Source organism: Vipera berus (genome assembly GCF_964194415.1).
Source record: "Vipera berus genome assembly, chromosome: 2".
Classification (NCBI taxonomy): domain Eukaryota; kingdom Metazoa; phylum Chordata; class Lepidosauria; order Squamata; family Viperidae; genus Vipera; species Vipera berus.
Genome location: NC_138203.1, coordinates 110,425,193 through 110,446,256, shown reverse-complemented (window position 1 = coordinate 110,446,256; position 21,064 = coordinate 110,425,193). Strand labels below are relative to the sequence as shown.

At 44.5% G+C, this 21,064-nt stretch overlaps 1 protein-coding gene across 2 annotated transcripts in view; it reads left to right on the top strand.

The window, feature by feature from the left end:
* POSTN (periostin) overlaps positions 1-21,064 on the top strand; it is a 103,806-nt gene that overhangs the window by 12,064 nt on the left and 70,678 nt on the right. For both annotated transcript variants that reach the window (XM_081321223.1, XM_081321222.1), the window contains exon 7: positions 9,586-9,727. In XM_081321223.1, coding sequence (XP_081177349.1) covers positions 9,586-9,727 — 142 coding nt within the window. The remainder of the gene's footprint in view (positions 1-9,585; positions 9,728-21,064) is intronic.

Here is a 21,064-nt window from a genome sequence, read left to right as displayed (position 1 = left end):
AATAAAATAAAATCTTCCCACTAACAAATCTGAATGCTCATGCCTTCTTGAGCTACAGAGGCTACATTTTGATAATCTGAAATGCAAATGTGGTGCCATATTTGTATCGTACTTTAGAAGCATTGTATGCTCCTGCTCCATCTACTAGCTAAAAAGCCCTTTAAACAGAGCTGAAGCAATGAGTTATTGACAATTTGCACAGCTGCCTAATGAATGGAGCTTAGCCCAACCTTGCTTGTGTTATACTGAAAGTGCATCCTGTTCCCCAGACAAACTGGGAATATTTTTTATCATCTGCTTTTCTTTCCTTAAAGTGCTTGAGAAGGGGAAAACCATCTTTGCAATTGTGAACAGAACTGCAATATTTATTATTAACTATCTAATTTAGATTTTGGCTATGATCTTTTGCACAAATGAAGGAATTTGTTAATTTTGTCACTGTTTAGATTGTTCTTGGAATTCTTTATAATGAAAGTTTTTATATAATAGAGGAAATTGTACTGAAAAGAAGGAGTGAAATTAATGAACTATATGTTGATCAATTTTCAGTGTTAGAATATTAATTAAATTTGCAAGTGTAGAAGAAGAGCAGACATTGGGGGTGAAGTTAAGCAAGACATCAGCCTAGCATTTTTACATTCCCACAAATTATCTAAGACCAGCCTCTCTTGAATTCCTGTGACCCTTCTCTGGTGCTAATTTAGTACTGAACTTTCCTTGACAAGATTCTTGTGTATAGACTTGAGCAATAAATGTGAAATGTAACTTAACAAATGGCCCTGATTCTTTGCACCTGATAGCAAGTCTGCTATTTTATGTTTGCAACACTTTTTTCTTTATTTTTTGTTCATTTTTTTTTCTTTTCTCTCTCTCTTTAAATATTTATAAATGTTTTTATTGGGTTTCTAGGTGTCTTTTCCTTTCCCCAATTAAGGCAGACCTTGTCACTACAGGTAGTCCTCAACTTACAACCATTTATTTAGTGATCGTTTGAAGTTAAACGGCACTAAAAAGCAACATGACTGTTTTTCACCATTGTAGCATCCCTATGGTCAACTGCTTCACATTTATGACGGTATGAGTGCCCTGAGTTCATATGATCTTTTTAAACCTTCTGACAGGTAAAGTCAATAGGGAAGCCAAATTTAGTTAACAATTATGTTACTAAACAACTGCAGTGATTCACTCAACAGCCGTGGCAAGAAAAGTTGTAAAATGGAGCAAAACTCACTTAACAACTGCCTTGCTTAGCAACAGAAATTTGGGGCTCAGCTGTGATCATAGGTTGACGATGTTTTAACTAATCTAATTTATCTGAAAATGAAGAAAGGAAAGAGATGTAGGTTTGAAACCTAACTTCATTTGCAGATAGATTAGTTAAATAGCTTGAATTAATTTTTCAAAAAGCCATATGTAATTAATTAGCAAGCAGAAAAATATGTTCTTTTCACACAGTGCATTTAGGTGCTTTATGGAATGTTGATATGCACTCAGTGGAGGAAGACGTTCCTCTACCCTTTTCTTTTCCTACCTATGTATATACTTAAAGCATAATCTTATGCAGTTATCAGTAACAGTAACAGAATTGGAAGGGACCTTAGAGGACATCTAGTCCAACTTCCTAGTCACACAGGAGACCTATACTATTTCTGACAAATGGCTGTCCGGTTTCTTCTTAAAAGCCTCCAGTGATGGGCCACCCACAATTTCCGAAGACAATTAATCCCACTGGTTGAATGTTCTTACTGTTAGGAATTTTCTCCTTAGTTCTAGGTTGCTTCTCTCCTTGATTAGTTTCCATCCATTGTTTCTTTTCTTGCCTTCAGGTGCTTTGGTAAATAATCAATCAATCTGAATAGAGCTGGAAGGGACCCTGGAGGTCTTCTAGTCCGACTGCCTGTTCACGCAGAAGACCCTATACCATTTCAGACAAGTGATTGTCAAGTCTCTTCTTTAAAATCTCCAGAGATGAAGTACCTACAACTTCTAACCCCAAGCTGTTCCACTGGTTAATTGTCCTCACTGTTAGGAAGTTTCTCCTTAGTTCCTGATCACTTCTCTCCTTGATTAGTTTCCATCCATTGTTTCTTGTCCTGCCTACAGGTGCTTTGGTAAATAAGTTGACCCCCTCCTCTTTGTGCCAATCCCCCAAATACTGAAAGACTGTTATGTCACCCCTAGTCCTTCTTTTCTCTAGACTAGCCAAACCCAAATTCTGCAACCATTCTTCACGTGTTTTAGTCTCCAGGCGTTAGTTGCTCTTCTTTGCACTTTTTCCAAAGTCTCAACATCTTTTTTGTAATGTGGTGACCTAAACTGGATGCAGTATTCCAGATGTGGTCTTATTAAGGCTTTATAAAGCAGTACTACTACTTCATGTGATTTTCATTCTACACCTCTGTTTATACAACCAAGGATTGTATTAGCTTTTTTGGCTGCTGCCACTCACTACTGACTCATATTTTAGAATTAGAATAGAATAGAGCTGGAAGGGACCTTGGAGGCCGTCTAGTCCAGCCCCCTGCTCAAGCAGGAGAACCTATACCAGTGACTGTCTAGTCTCTTCTTAAAACCCCCCAGTGATGGAGTGCCCATGATTTCTGGAGGCAAGCTGTTCCAGTGGTTAATTGTCCTCACTGTTGAAAGTTTCTCCTTAATTCCAGGTTGCTTCTCTCTTTGATCAATTTCCAATCATTGGTTCTTGTCCTGCCTTCTGGTGCTCTGGTGAATAACATGACCCCCTCTTCTTTGTGGCAGCCCCTCAAATACTGGAATACTGTTATCATGTCACCCCTGGTTCTTCTTTTCTTTAGACTAGCCAAACTCAAGTCCTGCAGCTGTTCTTCATATGTTTTAGTCTCCAGGCCTTTGATAATTTTAGTTGCTTTTCTCTGAACTTTTTCCAAAATCTCAACATCTTTTTTGTAGTATGGTGACCAAAATTGCTTGCAGTATTCCAGGTGTGGTCTTAGTAGGGTTTTATAAAGTGGTAATAATACTTTAGGGATGCGGTGGCTCAGTGGGCTAGGACACTGAGCTTGTCGATCAGAAGGTCGGCAGTTTGGCGGGTCGAATCCCGAGTGCTGCGTAACATAGTGAGCACCTGTTACTCGTCCCAGCTTCTGCCAACCTAGCAGTTCGAAAGCACGTAAAAATGCAAGTAGAAAAATAGGGACCACTACGGTGGGAAGGTAACAGCGTTCTGTGCGCCTTTGGCGTCTAGTCATGCTGGCCACATGACCACAGAGATGTCCTCGGACAAGCGCTGGCTCTTTGGCTTTGAAACGGAGATGAGCACCGGCCCCTAGAGTCGGAAACGACTAGCACGCATGTGCAGGGGAACCTTTACCTTTACCTTAATAATACTTTGTGTGATCTTGATTCTATGCCTCTGTTTATACAACCCAGGATTGTATTAGCTTTTTTGGTTGCTGCTGCACACTGCTGGCTCATAGTCAAGTGATCATCCACTAGGATTCCAAGGTCCCTCTCACAGTTATTGTTTTTGAGCCAGATTTTGTCTCTACTTGTACCTTTGGTTTTTCCTGCCTAAGAGTAAAATCTTGCTTTTCTCCACATTGAAACTCATTTTGTTGAATAGGGCCCATTGTTCAAGTTTGTCAAGATCTTTTTGGATCCTGAGTTTGTCTTGTGGGGTGTTGGCTACTCCTACCAGTTTGGTGTCATCTGCAAATTTGATGAGTTCCCCTTCTATTCCTGCATCTAAGTCATTTATGAAGATATTGAAGAGTATGGGAACCCTGTGGCACCCCACTGCTTACTTCCCTCCATACAGATGTAGTACCATTAAGAATGACTTATTGAGTACGATTTTTCAGCCAGTTACAAATCCATCTGGTGGTGATGCTGTCTATCCCACATTTTTCTAGCTTATCAAGAAGTAGGTTGTGGTCTACTTTGTCAAATGCCTTGCTGAAGTCTAAGTATACTATGTACACAGCATTTCACTGGTTTACTAATTTAGTCACTTTGTCAAAGAATGAAATCAGATTGGTTTCACATGATCTATTTTTAACAAACTCATGCTGGCTTGTAGTTATAACTTTGTTTCTAGATGTTTGCAGATCTGTTTTTTGATGATCTTTTCCAGTATCTTCCCAGGTATTGATGTTAGGCTGATTGGTCTGTAGTTTCCTGGGTCTGTTTTCTTCCTTTTTAAAAGAACCACATCAGCTCTTTTCCAATCTTCAGGTAATTTCATGGTGTTCCAGGATTTTTGAAAGATATGGTACAATGGTTCTGATATAACATGTGCGAGCTCCTTCAGAACTATGGGATGTAATCCATCATGTCCTGGTGATTTGTATTCATCAAGATCATATAGGTGTTCTCTAATCATTTTCTTGCTTATTTTAATTTTTATTTCTAGTCTGTCTTTTACAGTTATGTTTTGGTATGTTGGGCTATAGTTTCTTTTTGCATTAAGACTGATGCAAAGAATGGATTAAGCAGCTCTGCTTTCTATCTGCTGCCTGTTACTTCTTTGCCATCTTCTCTCTTTAGTGGACTGACTGTTTCCTTTTCCTTTTTTTGGTTATTTACATGCTGAAAGAAACTTTTTTTTATTATCTTTGACTTTTGTTGCAAGTCTTTGTTCATTCTGAACCATAGCTTTCCTGACTTCATCTTTACAGATTTGGGCTATATGCTGGTATTCTGCCTTAGTTATGCATCTCTCTTTCCATTTTTTGTACTTGTCCTTTTTGTTTTTCAGTTTTTCAGAGAGATCTTTGTGTAGCTATGCTGGTTTCTTCTTTGATATCTTGTTTTTCTTTTGAAGTGGTATTCTGCTGGACTGGGCTTTTATGATCATATTTTTCAGAGTTTCCCATGCTTCTTGAGTTGTTTTCCCTTTAGGATTTTCATCCATGGAATTTTTCTTAGGTTCTCTCTGAGTTTGTTAAAATCAGCTCTTTTAAATTTTAAGACACTGGTATTATGTTCTATTGCTTGTGTTTGCATTATATTGAATTCCAATATGATGTGGAAACTCTCGCTCAAAGTTCCAGCAATGTCAACTCCCTCTATCATTTCTTCTCTATTAGTAAGAATTAGGTCTAGTATAGCTTTTCTTCTAGTTCTCTCCTCTATCTTTTGGATGACAAAATTGTCAGCTAGGTTGGTTAGGAATCTGTTTGATCTCCCACTTGCTGCAGAGTTTGTCTCCCAGTTGATATCAAAGTAGTTTAAGTCTCCCATTACTACTGTGGTATATTTCCTACATGCATGTCATGGTTCTGATAGATGAAACCCATCAAAAGAACTTCGAGGTAAAATTCTTCCTTAAAGAACATTTATTCAGGAAACAAAGTATCGGCACTACATAGTTGAACCCAAAAACTAAATTCCCTTCCCCCAGATACAAAGTAACAAAGTACAATTCCCACCCCCAATAAACTGTCATAAAACACATTCCCTAATTAGCATCAAGCATGAGCTTTCTCCTCAGCCCACCAAAATGTTATCAGCTCGTCCTTGAGTTTCCACAACAGTGTTATTATTATGGCTAGCTGAGTTTACATCCCACCCACCCCCACTGCACATGAATTCTAAAAGTAATAAAAGCATATCAAAAGAGAAGAGAAAATGGCTGTATTTTCATCAGTTGTCAGAGCAGGAACATCCAATGTTAACAGCATTGACATGCATTTGTTAGTTGTTTAGCAAAACATTCATCTATTTCTTCTACTTGGTTGGGTGACCTGTAATATGCATCTATAACAATGTCATTCTTTTTTCATTTTATATTGATCCATATGGATTCCAGGAGGTTTTCATCCTTGGTTTTGTGGATTTCTGTAGAGATGTAGTGATCTTTTACATATAATGAAACTCCACCTCCTCTTCGGTTAGGTCTGTTTCTTTTGAATAGTTGTATCCTTCCATCAGTACCTTATAGTCATAAGTTTCATCCCACCATGTTTCAATAATGGCAACTATATCATATTTACCTTCATGTACTAGTATTTCAAGTTCACCTTGTTTGTTCCATAAACTTTAAGCATTCGTGTATAAGCATGTGAGTCCTTTATGGATCTTAGATATGTTTCTTATATCTCCTAGTTTGTATCTGGGTTTTCCATCCTTTCTATCACTCTCTACTTCACTGTGTTTTTCCTTCTGCTTTCTCTTTACTCCCTACCTCCTTATATGATTGGTTATCTAGTGGTTTTTGCTTGGAATCAGGTTCTAAAGGTCTTGAAGATTGGCCATCCTCACCCCTCAATTTTAGTTTAAAGCCCTTCTGATAAGATGAGCCAGTCATTTTCCGAATATATTCTTTCCAGTTCTTGTGAGGTTCACTCCACCTCTTGCCATTAGCCCTTCATGTAGGTAATGCTGACCATGGTCTAGGAAGCTGAAGTTCTCTTGATGACACCAGTTTTTAAGCCAATGGTTTGTTTCTAAAGTCCTTTGCTCCCTCATTGGATGTTGATCTTTTGTTGGAAGTATAGATGAAAACACCACTTGAGCTACTAATTCTTTAACCTTCTTCCCTAACTGTTCATAATCTCTTGTTATTGTTTTTAGATGCATTGTTGTGTTGTTGTTCCCCATGTGTAGGAGAAGAAAGGGGTAATCCATGGGGTTGATTAATTTAGTAAGTTTCTCAGTTACATCTTTGATTTTTGCTCCAGGGAGACAATATACCTCCCTAGATTGACTGTTTACTCTGCAGACTATTGTTTCTGTTCCCCAAAGAATTGAATCTCCTATCACCAATATTTACCCTTTTTTTCCTCAGGGATTCTGGGATACTATTCAGCAATTGTTCAGTTCCAGAGAGATACTGGATACTAGAGTAGATAGCAGGGGCTTTTCTCTTGGTTGCTGTTTTCTTCTAAAAGTGACATGTTTCCATCGGTCTTCCTCTATATATAGGGTCATTTTTTATCAGAAGCTGTTTGTTCCCTACTGTGTTCAATTTGTGTGTATCATTTTCTTCTTTTTGTTCATATCTGGGATCACTTTTTTTAGAAGCTGTTTTCTTCCTATTGTGTGTAATTTTGGTGTAGTCTTCTTGTTTAGGTTGGGGATTCTTGCTTTGTTTTTTGAGTTTAAGAGTGGTTAGAGTTGCTTCTAGACCAGTGATGGAAAACCTTTTAGAGACTGAGTGTCCAAACTGCAACCCAAAACCCAATTATGTATCGTCGGGTGCCAAGTGGGCAAGGCACATTGGGTGGGTGTGGCCCATTGGGTGGGTGTGGCCCATTGGGTGGGCATGGCTGTGGTGGTCATGGCAGACTGAGTGGGTGTGGCCAGGGTGGGTGTGGCCACCTCGATGTTGCTATTGGGGAGGGATGCCTGTGGGGGCCAGGCAGGGTTGGGGGAGATCCAGGGGGTCTCTGGCAGGTGGGATGGTGGTCAGGAGGCTCGTCCTGCAGGGTGAGGTGAGGTGAGGCAGGGGCCAGGGTGGCTGCTGCCTGACACCATTGTTCCCCGCACACAGCGAGTGCATGGGGGCCAACTGTGTCCATCAGCAGCCACACCCTGCCGGCCCCTCGGTTTTGGTGCAATGTGGCAGTTTGCTGCCTTGTGTGTCACACCCAATGCAGCTGCCATGAGGCCACAGAACAAGCCGGGTGGAGGTAAGGAACCAGTATACCAGTTTCTTACCACCACCTGGCTTGTTCCATGGCCTCATGGCAGCGGCATTGGGCAGGAGGCAGCAAATGGCTGGTTTCAGCATGAGGCAGCTGTTTGCCACCTCGCATATTGCACCCAATGCTGCTGCAAAGCGGCTTGGCCGAAAATGGCCATGGAACAAGTGGGGCAGGATTTCCCCTCACCTGCCCATTCAGCTACAGCTTTGGTGGCTCTGTAGGCAGAGCTATGAAGTTCTCTTCTCTGTCAGAAGAGAGTTTCGCAGCTCTGCCTACAGAACCACCAAAGCAGCAGGTGGAGCATTGGAGGCTCGGGGAGGGAGGGCGCTAAAGTGGGTGGTTGGGCCATTGGCAAGAGCAACACGTCTAAGTGGAAAGCGGCCTCAGAACATGTGTGGCAGGTAAGGAAAGAAATCCTCGCTTCCCCCAGAAATTGCCTTTCTTTCCTTACCTGACTTCCAGCCCTGTGCTGTTGCTCCTTCGCAATCTGCGGCCGCCACCATGTGCAAGGAAACAAAGGAAGGGTTTTTTTTGGGGGGGGGGGAAGGTCAATCAATCCATTCCAACTTTGTGATCTTTCACAAGAAGTTGGAATTGATTGATTGACCTTTCCCCCCCAAAAAACTTCCTTTGTTTCCTTGCACATGGTGGCAATGCCCTCCCTCCCCGAGCCACTGGTGCTCCACCTGCTGCCCCCACCTCAACACCCTGTCCACCACCGTCCAGCATGGCTGACCCAGGGCTGCAGTAGCTGGCCTGGCATAGGAAAGGCATGCGCCCCACCCTCCCACCACCATGCAGGGTAAGGTTGCCGGGCCTGCCCCTGCTCAGATGCCCTCACCTCCCCCAAGTGTTTTTTTTTACTAACCTGCCTTTCAGCGGCATTCCATTTTTCCATTCACTTCTCAGCCTTCACCTCGTGTTTGTGGGACTATTGGTAAAAAAAAAGGTTCCATCAGACTTTCTAACTTCTTGAGATCTTGCGAGAAGTTAGAAAGTCTGATGGAACTTTTTTTTGCCCGATAGTCTCACAAACACACCACAAAGGATGAGAAATGAATGGAGAAATGGAATGCAGATGAAAGGCAGGTTAGTAAAAAAAATACTTGGGGGAGGTGAGGACATCTGGGCAGGGGTGGGCCCGGCAACCTTACCCTGCACGGCTTCAGCAGGTGTCTGGCAGGGGGAGGGAAGCAACTGGTCTACCAGCATGCTAGCACCACCACGTTGCTTTTCCACCCCATGCACAGGCCCCACCCCACCCCAGAGTGCATGGAGTGTTCTGCTCTTGCCACTCATCCCCACCCCCACATGGCACCTTCTTTCCAGCTCTGATGCGTCACTTCCTCCGCCACTGTGTGGGATTAAAAACAAAGTTCAATCAATCAATTCCAACTTTGCGAGATCTATTTTTTCCCTGAGAGTTGAAATTGATTGATTGATTGAACCTCTTTTTTTGCACATGGCGGTGGAGGCCTAAGCGAAAATATTTTATAAAACCCAGCCGAAGGCCTAGGACTCAGGAGATGGTGTGTGTGCCCACAGAGAGGGCTCTGTGTGCCACCTGTGGTACGCATGCCATAGGTCTATAGTTTCCTGGATCTGTTTTTCCCCCTTTCTTGAAGATGGGAACCACATCAGCTCTTTTTCAGTTTTCCGGTAGTTCTCCAGTTCTCCAAGATATGGTTTAGTTGTTCTAATATTTCTTCTGCTACCTCCTTCATATCTTCACAAAGGAAAACCTGTCACAGTCCATTAGGAATTACTTTAAGTAACATACAGTTTGCATGTATATAAATATATCATCTTGCAATTATATTTTATGCTAAGGAAATTTTTCAGTACAGTTAATTACCATTATTTTGGTATGATGTCAAAGAAAATTGGCAATATTTAAAAATATAACTATACTGTTTTTGCATAAGAGTTTAAAAGATTCCTTATTTCCTATTTTTCATAGGCTGCTGCCTTTACATCAGAAGTAATGGAAACTTTAGGGAAGCCCGGGCATTATACACTTTTTGCACCTACTAATGAAGCATTTGAGAAACTTCCACGTGGAATCTTGGAAAGAATAATGGGAGACAGGGTGGCTTCTGAAGGTATTATAGTAAATTTACTCAAAATTACTTGATAGTTAAATTACCAAAAGTAAAAATACAGTGTTGAAACACATGTCACATTTATCACAAAGCATATTTTATTAATAAATAATAACCAGAAATCAGAATACCAAAAGCTCCTTATTTAGTTGTTCAGTGTTGGATGCATGTTATACTTGAATCTGGAATTGGAAGTGATCACAAGGGAATCCAACCCTTGTAATATGCAGGAAAACTAATTAAACCATCCTACTGATGTGGCTTACTCGTCTCATGTCAAGCACTTCCAAAGATAGCAAGGCCATAAGCTTCCTTAGTAAATCATCAAGACATTTTTTCCTTTTTAAAAAAAGGAAATTGGAAGCTTTTAAGAAGAGACCGAACAGCCACTTGTCTGGAAGGATATAAGATTTCCTGCTTGAGCAGGGGGCTGGACTAAAAGACCTCCAAAGTCCCTTACAACTCTGTTATTCTGTTATAAATTAAATGTTGGTAGCTTTCATAACTTTTAGTACTGAGGTATGTTTGTCTCAAAGGTGCTTTTTTTCAGGAGGCAACTGGATTTTCTTGTGTTTCTTTTGAAGATTTATTTATTTATTTATTTATTTATTTATTTATTTATTTGATTTATATACCGCCCTTCTCCTGAAGGACTCAGGGCGGTGTACAGGGCAATAAAAATAAGAATACATTAGTTAAAATAATATTAAAAACCAAACCCATCAGGCCAGGCCGGCTTGTTCGAATAGATAAGTTTTTAGATCACGCCGGAAGGAGCGAAGGTCGGGGGCCATCCGGAGTTCAGCCGGTAAGCGGTTCCAGAGGATTGGTGCACCCACCAAGAATGCTCTCCCCCTGGGGGTCACCAGCCGACATTCTCTGACCGGTGGTACCCTGAGGAGGCCCTCTCTGTGGGAACGTACAAGACGGAGGGAAGTTGATGCCGGCAGTAGGTGCTCCCGTAGGTAATCCGGACCCATGCCATGTAGGGCTTTGTATGTCATCACCAGCACCTTGAATTTCACCCGGAAGGCAACTGGAAGCCAGTGCAGCTCACGGAGCAGAGGTGTAATATGGGAGTATCGGGAGACCCCCAAAAGAACTTGTGCAGCTGCATTCTGTATCAGCTGAAGCTTCTGAGTGGTTCTCAAGGGCAGCCCCATGTAAAGAGCATTGCAGTAGTCTAGACGAGAGGTCACAAGTGCATGGGTGACTGTATGCAAGGCATCCAGGTCCAGATAGGGTCGCAACTGGCTCACCAGACGAACCTGGGCGAAGGCCCCTCTAGTCACATCTCTTATATGATCTTCTAAGGAGAGTTGTGAATCTAAGAGGACCCCCAAATTGCGAGCCTTATCTACGGGGGGTAATAACTCACCCCCAATATTAAGAGATGGAATAATCTGAATTTCCTGACATGCCGGTATGTACAGCCATTCAGTCTTGTCCGGGTTGAGTTGAAGCCTGTTCCTCCCCATCCAGACCTGGACCGCTTCCAGGCAACGGGACATCACGTCGAGGGCATCACTGGGGTGGTTTGGGGTCGAGATGAAAAGCTGGGTATCATCGGCATACTGATGATATCCCACTCCAAAACCACGGATGATCTCACCCAGCGGCTTCATATAGATGTTAAATAGGAGAGGTGAGAGGACCAACCCCTGAGGAACTCCATAAATGAGAGGTCTTGGGGTTGATCTCTGTCTACCCACTAACACTGACTGTGAAAGTTCCAGAAGGTAGGAGGAGAACCACTGAAGAACAGTGCCTCCCACTCCCAATCTCCTGAGATGCCGCAGTAAGATACCATGGTCGATGGTATCAAAAGCCGCTGAGAGGTCTAATAGTACCAGGACAGAGGAACAACCCCTGTCCCGAGCTCGCCAGAGATCATTCATCAGAGCGACCAATGCTGTCTCCGTGATGTGTCCGGGCCTGCAACCTGATTGGTACGGGTCTAGATAATCAGTATCTTCAAGGAACAGAGGAAGCTGATGTGCCACTACGCTCTCAACAAGCTTCGCAAGAAAGCGAAGGTTGGAGACCGGGCGAAAGTTGTTTAAAACAGCTGGGTCCAGGGAAGGCTTTTTGAGGAGGGGTCTCACCACCGCTTCTTTCAAGGCTGCAGGGAAACTGCCCTCTTTCAATGAAGCAGTTATCACTGCATGGATCCAGCCTCGTGTCCCATCCCGAGCTGCATAAACCAGCAAGGAGGGGCACGGGTCCAATAAGGATGTAGTGGAGCTCAGCTTCCTCATGATCTTGTCTACCTCGTCCAGAGTCACAGGATCGAACTCTTCCCAGATAACATCAACAAGACTGTCCATGTTCTCATCGTCAGATTCTGCCCAGTCAGAATCCAGACCGGTCCGGATCCGAGCAATTTTGTCCAGCAGATGTTGGCTAAATTCCTCGGCATGACCCTGTAAGGGATCCTCCTTCACCTCTTGATTAAGGAGGGAGCGGGTCACCCTAAACAGGGCGGTCGGGCGATTATCTGCGGACGCGATAAGGGTAGCAAAGTAATTAGACCTTGCCCTCCTTAACGTCGCAAGATAAGACCTCGTAAAGGACCTTAGTCGTGATCGGCCGGATTCGGATCGGCTGGATCTCCAACAGCTCTCTAGGCCCCGTCTCCGACGTTTCATCTCCCGGAGCTCCGTAGAAAACCATGGAGCCCACTGGGATCTGCACCGGGTCAGGGGCCGCATGGGTACAACTTGGTCGAGTGCTTCTGTGGCTGCCTTTTCCCAGGCTTCCACCATGGCATCGGCCGAGCTATGAGCAAAGGAGGCAGGTGGGGGCCCAAGCACTGTTTGGAACCGCCCAGGGTCCATTAGCCGTCTGGGGTGGTACCATTTCATTGGTTCAGTAACCCCACAACGGGGAGTGGCAAAGCAGAAGGTCAGCCGCAGGAGATGATGATCTGTCCATGACAGGGGTGTAACAATTGGGGAACCCCCACTCAGATCATCTAACCACTGTCCAGATAGGAAAATCAAATCGAGCATGTGACCTCCTACATGAGTCGGGCCCTGGATTACCTGCGTCAGGTCCATGGCCGTCATGGAAGCCATGAACTCCCGAGCCAACTCAGATGATCCCCCCAGGGATGGTAGGTTGAAGTCACCCAAGATCATAATTTTGGGGAACTCAACCACCAGTCCCGAGAGGATGACAAGAAGCTCGGGCAGTGCTGCTGCTACGCGACTAGGTGAAAGGTACACTAGCAGCAAGCCCAACTGAGCCTTAGGGCCACATCTTAGGAGGAGAGACTCACACCCGGCTATTTGGACAACAGTGGCCTCCCGCGGATATAGGTTCTCTCTCACCGCTACCGCCACTCCCCCGCCTCTTCCCTGAGCCCGAGGCCTGTGTAGCACCCAGAAACCTGGTGGGCAAAGATCCACCAAAGGGACACCACCCTCTGGTCCTAACCAGGTCTCCGTAATGCAAGCCAGATCCGCATATTCTCCCTCAACCAAATCTCGGATGAGAGGAGCTTTATTGACTACGGATCTGGCATTAAGATATACAAGCCTGAGCTCAGGTGGTTGTTTATCTTCGCTCCTGGAACCACGGGCCGAAACCAGACGGTCGGAGCGCATCACCGCTTGAAGATAGCGGGGACGCACTCCCAGATGTTGATGCGGCCCTCTGTTCGTACACCTACTGCCATTCCCTACCGTCGTGGGAATAGGTAATCCCACACTCCACTTCGGGGCCCCGGGGGTAGCTAGTCCAAGCTCCATCTCAGCATGATCTATCTCAGGCCTGGCCTGAATAGCGGTTGGTGGACACCCCCCAGTATCCAACCGAACCTGTAATCCCTCTCCTCTCCCTAACCCCACAAAAAATTTAGCTAAAAAATAAACCAGGGATCTCTTATTGGATTTATATCGGAGGTCCCTGTCCCTGCCCAACCATCTCTTGGGGTCCCAATGATTGGGTCCGTCATCAAGAGGAGAATTAGAGAAAGAGGCGGGTCGCACCCAGGAAGAGGGGGTACCCCTGAGAGCGAATAAGGCTGTGTTAGTATAGCAAAGGCGAGCCATAATTGTTCATAAGGTCCAGCAATAGGCGAATCCATGTTTGATCAGGAGGATTTAAAGTCAGAAAGTGGGCAGAAATCCAGACCATCAAACCAGCTCCACTGCTACTCAAACTGGTTAAATCTCCGGAGCAGGTCAGCCACCGTCCTCTCACGACGGTTATAGGCCTGATCCGGTAAGCGGCTTGGAATATACGCCCAGGGTAAGGCATACCCCCATAGGTCTCTCACCTCTAGGGGGGTAGCCGATGGAAAGTCTAAGCCACTCTCTCACAGTGACTTTATACCCGGGTCTTTCTGAGTCCTTTGGGGGAATGGCAGACAGAGGGATTGAGCAGCTATTGGTCAAAGGCAGAGTAGTCAGTTGAATAATAAAATGGAAAGGTCTTCCGGCTGCACATATTGTTTTCCGTATCAGGAGAGGGTTGGGTGATAAGTGTAACCAAAATCGGCTGGCTGAGCACCAACAGCTTCGAGTCCAGCATGCCCCATCATGATAAAGGAGCCATAAAATCAGAGCACCCAGGTGTAGTTGGCAGGACAGTGCTAGTTTAGATAGATTAAGTGGACTAAACAGGTCCACATTCAGCTTGCCAAATCCTGTGACTCTGGAGATTTTTTGCTTCTCACCAAAAAGCTCCTTCAGCTCTGACTAGATGGTGGGGAGTGGAAGGATTTATATTGCTTGCAGACAGATGGCCATTTGCATTCCTTTAGAGAGTCATTGAAACCATTTTTGAGGTTTACCTGTGACCTCAGGGTAACTTGAGAAGTGCAAATGTGTGCGGAGCCTTCTTGGCTGCAGGATGTTTTTTGCACTGTGTCCCTTCACTGTTGAAAACAGGCACAGGCTATTGGGGATGAGTCTGTGCTGTCAGAATCTCAAATTAAAAAACACAAAGCTTCTTGGATGAGAAGTGAAATGTCTTCAAAAGAAACACAAGAAAATCCAGTTGCCTCCTGAAAAAAGCACCTTTGGGAATTCCTGACCATGTTCATTGTAGCTTCCCTTTATTGACAAACTTACATCAATTCCATAGTTGCTTGTACCTGCTTTCGCTCACAGCTGTCAAACCTTCAAATGCTCTGAATTCCGCCATGATTCTTTGCTTTTTGTTTGCCACAGCAATGGGGGGGGGATATGCATTCTTTTAGTTTAGTCAAAACAATAACTTACTTGTGGGAACCAAGGTCAAGCAGTCTAAATGTTTGGCGGGCTGGAGCTACCGTTAGGAAGCCCTCCAAAGGTGGTAATTGGAGATTGTGGTTTATGACACACTAAAGGGTGGGGAGTTCAACTTTTACTTTGTAACCTTTTTTTGGGGGGGGTAACTTTCAGTCTTGGTTTTACCTTTGTTCATGCTGATATTATGTAGCCATTAAAAGTGTTCTTTGAGGAAAGCAATTGCCTCAGAGTTCTTATTTCTACTGGTTTCATCTATTGGAACCATGACAGTAAATCAAGACTCCAAAATTCATTTATCCACTGGGTCCTGAGCCCCAGTCACCTACCCAAACCTTGGGAGGATGACAAAGACTCAGGGAAGATGCAGAGATGGAAAAGAAAGGGGTATCAATCCTGAGCCTGGGAATCAATCCTGCAGCAGATGGAATGCAGGCTGCTACTTTTGTGAAGAGTGTGGTCCTGGCAGCTGGAGTGAGACCAAAGTCCCATGAAGTCTCAGTGGAGAAGCTGTCTCAGGAGGAGGAAGCCATCATCCTCGGGCAGACGTGGCGGGTCTGGCATTGCACTGCCACTAAAGAACATGCTGAGGGCTGCAGAGGTTGAATTCCCATTGATTTCATTGCAAGGTTTCCCTTCACCTGTACCAATGAAGGCAAAATGGCCAGCAGTCTGGGACGAATCCGGTGAGTGGAAGTATCTGACAGCCATCCACAGCCACTCAGTGGAGTGCCTAAGGGAGAAGTTCAATTGGCTGGAGATGGGTGAAGGAGACATGCCATTCGCCAGATATTTACAAGTAGGTGAGAGGGCAATTGGCCGCATGAGCTGCAGCTGCCCTGACAAAATCCTAGATTCATGGTGATCGAGTGGGCAGTCTCCCCACTCCTGAACCCTCCAACAACAGGTTAGTCCTGAATACTACAGATGACCCACTAGTCCCGGGCAATGCAGATCGGTGCCGTCTGTCTCCTAGCTCTAATTGCTACTGATGCCCTGCAAGCCCAGAGCACTATCAGTGCTATGCTAGTCCCGATTGCCATTGGAATCCTGCCAGCCCATATCACCACCAGCGCCCAGTGGAACCCGACCCTTATCGATGTTGTGCCAGACCTGATTGCCGTTGGTGTTCTGTCAGCCCAAGACCTCCATCAGGGGTTTTCCAAATGGGATTGCAGATGCCCCAACCACAGTTCCCTGGCTTAATGCAAGCTCTATGGGATTGCCACCCAGCCGACCCACCTTCTCTTAAGCCCACTTTTAATGGGGACTCTGAGAAGGTGAACATCTTTCTAAACTAGGTGCGGTCTCACATTAATCGTTATGAATGAGCCTATTTGGACAAAGCGAGATGATTGATGCTGTGGATGCCAACCTGGAAGGAGAGGTTGCAGAGTGAGAGGCTGGTCTACAGGAGGGGCAAGTGCCTGAATTATGGGACTTCAATCTGTTCACGCATGAGCTGAGGGCTAGATGTGAGGATGTATCCCAAGTGGTACAAGTGGAAAAAGACCTACATGATGTGAAGCAGAGGGGTCGGCCAGCAAGAGAATATGTGAGAGAATTTTGAAGGTTGCCAGGGAAGATCAGGCAGTGGCCTGAGCAATCATTGATCCACTATTTCAAAGCGGGTTTGGATCACAACCTATTCCAGAAATGAATCTGCAGATGCAATCCTAATCAATTCCATGAATAGTACCGCTTAGCTACAAACATGGATATCGAGCTGACACGATATCACAACCCTGCTGCTTTAGGACCTCAACCCAAATGAGACCCTGTGAGGCATCAACTATCTCAGTGGCCTCTACCTGCTATGACTCATGGGTCCTTTTGAGCCTCTGTGGATCCCAAATTAAGTGCTTCAGGTGTGGACAATGTGGACATTGAACTGCAGAGTGCCCAGACCCTTTCCCACCACTGAAAGGTGTGACCGCAGCTCCAGCAAAACCAAAGAGACAATCTTGGCTGATGTGAGAGAAGTTGAATTGGGCCAGCCAGGGGCTAGTTGTCCCCAAGAGAAGCAAAAGGAGCCAGTTGAAAGCCTGCATGCCTCAGATCCTTATGACAGTGATGACAGTGGGGAAGATGACTTGATGGTGAGTCAGCCTGCCCCACCTTTTGCCTTTCCCAGCAAAATAGTAGTGCCTAAATAAGGGGCTCAATTGGACTTGAACATTTTAGTAGATTCGGAATGCACCTGATGCTTAATCAACTTACCTACCATACTAAAACTACATATTAGAGCGAAATTGCTACCCACACCCATGAGATTTGAAGAGGCTGATGGATCTCTCATAGGGGGAGCCCTGGCAACTCACCTAACTGAACTAGTACATCTAGAAATTGGGGAGCATTGGGAGTTAATCCGCTTTGTGGGGATCCCAAAAATGACTGAAGCAGTGATTCTGGAGTTGGCCTGGCTTGATAAATGGCACCCCATGATTTGGTGGGAAAATGAACTTTAAGGTTAGCAACTGGACTGTCATCTCCTACCCCTATCAGTAGCCCAGTTGAAAGCCAGGTGCAGTACTTGGAAACCTTGAATATAGAGTGAATACAGGGACTTATGGAGGGACTTATAGAGTGAATATAGGGACTATGGAGAAAAAGATTTTTTCTCCGTAGGAACCAGGAATGTAAGATCCATGAATCAAGGCAAGCTGGACGTGGTCAAACAAGAGATGACAAGACTGAACATCGACATCTTAGGAATCAGTGAACTAAAATGGACAGGAATGGGTGAATTTAATTCAGATGACCATCAGGTATACTACTGTGGGCAAGAATCCCTCAGAAGAAATGGAGTAGCCTTCATAGTCAATAAAAGAGTAGGAAACGCAATACTGGGATAAAATCCCCAAAATGACAGCATGATCTCAGTTCGAATCCAAGGCAAACCATTCAATATCACAGTAGTCCAAGTCTATGCCCCAACCACCGGTGCTGAAGAGGATGAAATTGACCAGTTCTATGAAGCCCTACAGCACCTTATAGAACTAACACCAAAAAATGATGTCCTTATTATCATGGGGGATTGGAATGCTAAAATAGGAAGCCAGAAGATAACCGGAATAACAGGCAAGTTTGGCCTTGGAGTACAAAATGAAGCAGGGCACAGGCTGATAGAATTTTGTCAAGAGAATACAATGGTGAAAGCAAACACTCTTTTCCAACAACCCAAGAGATGCCGCTACACATGGACGTCACCAGACAGTCAACACAGAAATCAGATTGACTATGTGCTCTGCAGCCAAAGATGGAGAAGCTCTATACAGTCAGTAAAAACAAGACCAGGAGCTGACTGTGGCTCAGACCATGAGCTTCTTGTTGCAAAGCTTAGGCTTAAACTGAAGAAAGTAGGGAAAAGCACTAGGCCACTCAGGTATGAATTAAATCATATCCCTGTTGAATATACAGTAGAGGTGACAAATAGATTTAAGGAATTAGATCTGATAGACAGAGTGCCTGAAGAACTATGGACGGAGGTTCGCAACATTGTACAAGAGGTAGCAACTAAAACCATACAAAAGAAAAAGAAATGCAAGAAAGCAAAATGGCTGTCTGAGGAAGCTTTGCAAATAGCTGAGGACAGGAGGGAAGCGAAAGGCAAGGGAGAAAAAGAAAGATAATGCCGAATTGAATGCAGAATTCCAGAGAATAGCTAGAAGAGATAAGAATGCCTTCTTAAATGAACAGTACAAAGTAATAGAAGAAAACAATAGAATAGGGAGGACCAGAGATCTCTTCAAGAAAATTGGAGAGATGAAGGGAATGTTTCATGCAAAGATGGGCATGATAAAGGACAAAAATGGCAGGGACCTAACAGAGACAGAAGAAATTAAGAAGAGGTGGCAAAATTACACAGAAGAACTATACAAGAATGAATGTAACATCCCTGATAACCACGATGAGGTGGTCACTGACCTCGAGCCAGACATCCTAGAATGTGAAGTGAAGTGGGCCTTAGGAAATCTGAGCAACAACAAAGCTAGTGGAGGTGACAGTATTCCAGCTGAGCTATTCAAAATCTTAAAGATTTGGATGGGGAAGAACAGGCTCCAGCTCAACCTGGCCAAGACTGAGTGGCTTTACGTACCGGCATCTCGTTTAGTCCAAGAGGTTCCATCTTTGGTTATGGGAGGAGAGGTGTTACCTCCCATTGATAGGGCATGCAATTTAGGCATCCTCCTGGATTCACGACTCAGTTTTGAAGATCATATAGGAGTCGTGGCCAGGGGGGCATTTGCCCAGGTTCACCTGGTGTGCCAGTTGTGCCCCTATCTGGACCAAGATGCCCTACGTACAGTCACTCACGCACTTGTTACCTCCCGTATAGATTACTGCAATGCTCTCTACATGGGGCTGCCCTTGAAGACCACCCGGAGGCTCCAGCTGGTGCAGAATGCGGCCGCGCGGGTAGTGATGGGAGCATCCCGATACTCCCATATTACACCTCTCCTGCATGAGCTGCATTGGTTACCAGTTGTCCTCTGGGTGAGATTTAAGGTGCTGGTACTTACCTTTAAAGCCCTACATGGCCTAGGCCCGGGATATTTGCAGGACCGTCTGTTGCTGGTAACGACCTCCCATCGCCCAGTACGCTCACACAGAGAGGGCCTCCTCAGGGTGCCGTCAGCTAGACAATGTCGGCTGGTGACCCCCAGGGGGAGGGCCTTCTCTGTGGGAGCACCAGCCCTATGGAACCAACTTCCCCTTGAGCTCCAGATGGCCCCGGATCTTCGGTCCTTTCGCCGCGGCCTTACAACATTCCTTTTCCATCAGGCTGACCTGGACTGGTGACAGGGATTTTAAAATGTTTTTTAATTTTTAATTTTAATTTTAATTTATTTTATTGGGGATGTTAATTTAATTCTTTTTAACTTTTGTATTGCTGTATTTTATTGTTGTTAGCCGCCCTGAGTCCTTCGGGAGACAGGGCGGCATATAAGTCCCAAAAACAAACAAACAGACAAACAAACAAACAAATAAATAAATAAAAGATGATGCAGTAAAAGTGCTACACTCAATTTGCCAGCAAATTTGGAAAACTCAACAGTGGCCACAGGATTGGAAAAGATCAGTTTACGTTCCAATTCCAAAGAAAGGCAGTGCCAAAGAATGTTCAAACTGTCGCACCATTGCACTCATTTCACATGCTAGTAAAGTTATGCTTAAAATCCTACAAGCTAGATTCCAGCAGTATGTGGATGGAGAACTACCAGAAGTACAGGCAGGATTTCGAAGAGGCAGAGGAACTAGAGATCAAATTGCCAACATACACTGGATCATGGAGAAAGCTAGAAAGTTCCAGAAAAACATCTACTTCTGCTTCATTGACTATGCTAAAGCCTTTGATTGTGTGGATCACAACAAACTGTGGCAAGTTCTTAAAGAGATGGGAATACCAGACCATCTTATTTGTCTCTTGAGAAACCTATATGTGGGTCAAGAAGCAACAGTGAGAACTGGTCACGGAGCCACCAATTGGTTCAAAATTGGGAAAGGAGTCCGGCAAGGCTGTATACTGTCACCCTGCCTATTTAACTTATATGCAGAACACATCATGAGAAAGGCAGGGCTAGATGAATCAAAAGTTGGAATTAAGATTGCCGGGAGAAATATTAACAACCTAAGATATGCAGATGATACCACTCTAATGGCAGAAAGTGAAGAAGAATTAAAGAGCCTCTTGTTGCGGGTGAAGAAGGAGAGTGCAAAAGTTGGCTTGAAACTAAACATTAAGAAAACCAAGATCATGGCATCTGGCCCTCTCAATTCCTGGCAAATAAATGGGGAAGAATTGGAGGTAGTGACAGATTTTAGTTTCCTGGGCTCCAAGATCACTGCAGATGGGGACTGTAGCCAAGAAATTAAGAGACGCTTGCTCCTTTGGAGGAAAGCCATGGCAAATCTAGACAGCACACTAAAAAGCAGAGACATCACCCTGTCAAGTAAAGTGCGAATAGTCAAGGCTATGGTCTTCCCAGTTGCAATGTATGGCAGTGAAAGTTGGACCATAAGAAAGGCTGAGCGCCAAAGAATTGAGGCCTTTGAATTGTGGTGCTGCAAGGCCTTGAATTGGACTGCAAGGTGATCAAAC